We start from the raw sequence: 3,035 nt of genomic DNA, 5'->3' as shown, positions 1-3,035 counted from the left end.
CCCTAAACCCTAAATCCTAAACCCCACCTTTTCACTCTAAACCCTAAGTTTGTGACTTTTGATAAAACATTAAGTACTATTTTTGTGACTTTTGACCTTGAGTGCTAGTTTGGGAACAAAAACTTGATTTAGTGCTATTTTTGTCTTTTTTTTCTATATTATATAGTTTCATGTCTTTGTGTTTAAATATTATCTTTGGTTGTTGCTTGTTTTGGTAAATCTAAAGTTTGACTAATTTAATGAAAAATTGGTGCAGATGTTGCGTATGTTTGGGAGAATTTTGAGTTAAAGGAAGAGTTGGTGGAAATGCCTTCATGCAAACACATATTTCATCTTGATTGTATTCACATTTGGCTCTATTCTCACACCACTTGCCCTCTCTGTCGCTCCTCTGTCTTCATCTCTTCTACCAAAACCTCTGTGGACGACAACGACCATCCAAACTCTTCTCAGACTTCACCGGTGTGACTCATAAACCCGAAAGAAAAACAAAAATTGTAAAAATTGTAAATCTTCAAATTTTATTAGATTTTGATGATGCAAGAGACCACAATGTATTACATCACATTACAAAGTGAATATATATTTTGTGTCTTCTGCCTGAGGACTTATTGTTAAAAAACCCTAACAGATGAAGTTACTTGAGTAAATAATAAATCTGAAGTTCCATGTAGAATATTCATCAAACACAGAATATTTTGCTGATAATGTATATTTTATAAAGAGTATAAATAACCTTATATCTGAGACAGCGAGGTAAGTATGATATGCAAATAAGAATCTGAAGGGTTTGCCATTGATGTTTCTAAAGAAATCAATGTTGAGTGGCCATCTATAGCAAGTGAAACCCAGAACTCAAAAAGGAAATACACACATAAAATTCAGAATCTATAAAGATAAAGAACATAAAAGGATGATGATGGTTTTACTTTTACCTGTCAGACCATTGCTTTAAGTCTTCTTCTGATGGTTTGAGATGAAGATCAACTAATGATGATTTTAAGAACTCGTAGAGGTAGATTGTCATCGATTACTCAGATTTTGTCCCTTGGAAACCCATGTTGATCCAGTGATCCACAATCTACAAAAAAGACATACACACAAACAACTCAATTACAATGTTCATGCGAAAAGATACAATAATGAGAGAACTAACTTAAAATTACATGAGGATAACAAATCTGCATCCCTCCACACATTGATTTTGGGGGTCGAAACCAATAAGATCATAATCCAGAAATCTAAAGGTGAGAATCTAATTTGGTCATCGTTCAATCTTATATATAAATCAATCGTTAATAAATCGGAAAAGCTAAAAGTGTCATACCTCCACCTCCACGGCCACCGTATCCACCTCCACCACGGCCTCCTCCACCGCCGCTTCCTCTAGACTGAGACTCGTTGACGGTGATGGTACGTCCGTTGAGCTCCTTTCCGTTCATCTCATCAATAGCATCCTTCATCGATTTCTCATCCTTGAAGGTCACGAATCCGAATCCCCTTGACCTTCCCATCTCACGATCATTAATGGTCTGTCATAAACCAAATCAAAACAAAATATCAGCAAAAACAATCTCACAAAAGCTTAATAATAAAAAAGTGATGATGAAACAAAGAAATCGTAACGTTCTCCGGGCTCGTAAAAGCAGCAGGAAGATTAAACGTACCGATGAGACAAAGCAAGTAACAGTAACAAAGAACATAGTAACAGAGAAATCGAATCAAGTAACAGAGATACACAGATCGGAATCAGATCCGCCGAGGATTGAAAAGATGAATATTAAAGGGAAAAATTGATTTGAGGAAGAAAACGAAAAGAGAGATTGCAAAATAATAAATTGACGTAAAAGGATTTTTTTTTGTTATTTGTGATGACATGAATTTTTTTTGTTATTTATGATGACATGGCAATTTGATAGGTTGTGAATTTTTTGCTGAGGTGGCATAGCTCATGAGGCTTCTTATTCTCCTTTTAATAGTGTTACATACTAGATTCTGATCTGTTCTTTGAAATGGCGGATATATTTTTTAGAAATTTAATTTTCATATTTTTGCTAACTATATTGAATTTGTCGTGTTTTTTTTAACTATTAAAGTTGTGATGTTGTATAATTATACATTTGTGCCATAGTCAATTTGTGTAATAATGTATTGATGGAATATGATACTGCACTACACCATTCACGTAACCGTTTAAAACAACGTAACATGGAAAAATATAACGTGGTTACAGTCTAGAGAAATAGAACATACATTATAATAATCTATTGACACATTCACGTAGCCGTTATAGAGATAGAACATATTATTATAACTGTTCGTTATCCCATGCACGACATCATTCGCATAACCGTTTTTGTTAAAGAAGAAATAGAAGGTGATTAGTATTTAAATATAGTTGGACACGACTTTTATCAATTGGATATGTTAATGTTTTAATAGAATATACTAGATTCTGACACATCCTTAAAAGTGAGGGTATATGTTTTGTTTTATATTTTTTAGAAATTTAATTTTAATATTTATGTTTTCTTTTGTAATCATTATATTTTTCTTATAATAATATTTGTGTAAAATATTTTTTTAATTATTCGTAAGAGGTTTTGGCAATTGCATTGAATTTGTGATGTTGCATTACTATACACTTGTGCCATAGCGATTTCACACATTAATTTAACACTTTATTCCTAAACAATTATTAATTTTTTAAATAACAAAGTATAGTTATAATTTTATTTAGTAATCAAATAATAATCTAGATTTTGACCCGCGCTTTAAAAACGCGGATATGTTTTGACTGATTATTTTTACAAAATTTGAATAGTGTTAATTATTTTTATAAGATACAACATGATTATTTGAAACATTAAAATTTTACAGTTTTGCGAAATCAGGACATGGATTTTTTTTACAAATTTTTATGTTTTTTTAATATGTTAAATATTTTTGGTAATGATATATTTTGTACATGTGAAGACTTTATATTTTGCTAAACAGGTTAAATATGATAACATATATTGTATATCATTTTTGTA

General features: G+C 31.2%; 1 protein-coding gene across 1 annotated transcript; it reads right to left on the bottom strand.

Annotated features, from left to right (window-relative positions):
- Nucleotides 1-763: 763 nt before the first annotated feature.
- LOC106390978 (glycine-rich RNA-binding protein 10-like) lies at nt 764-2,387 on the bottom strand. Its single transcript, XM_013831541.3, has 3 exons — nt 1,668-2,387; nt 1,328-1,532; nt 764-1,081 (listed from the first exon to the last, which is right to left on the bottom strand). The coding sequence occupies exons 1-3, from the start codon at nt 1,701-1,703 to the stop codon at nt 1,035-1,037; spliced, it is 288 nt and encodes a 95-aa protein (XP_013686995.1). The 5' UTR covers nt 1,704-2,387; the 3' UTR covers nt 764-1,034.
- Nucleotides 2,388-3,035: the final 648 nt, after the last annotated feature.

The sequence above is a fragment of the Brassica napus genome, chromosome C2 (assembly GCF_020379485.1).
Source record: "Brassica napus cultivar Da-Ae chromosome C2, Da-Ae, whole genome shotgun sequence".
Taxonomy (NCBI): domain Eukaryota; kingdom Viridiplantae; phylum Streptophyta; class Magnoliopsida; order Brassicales; family Brassicaceae; genus Brassica; species Brassica napus.
The sequence above is the reverse complement of the archived record's forward strand: the minus strand, read 5'-3'. Positions and strand labels throughout refer to the sequence as shown.

Bases quoted from the DNA above. Each gene is read 5' to 3' on its own strand.
- LOC106390978 (XM_013831541.3), bottom strand. From the start codon at position 1,703: ATGTTCTTTGTTACTGTTACTTGCTTTGTCTCATCG. The intron at 1,533-1,667 runs GTACGTTTAATC...GGTTTATGACAG, and splicing joins TTACTTGCTTTGTCTCATCG to ACCATTAATGATCGTGAGAT. The intron at 1,082-1,327 runs GTATGACACTTT...TCTTTTTTGTAG, and splicing joins CGGTGGCCGTGGAGGTGGAG to ATTGTGGATCACTGGATCAA.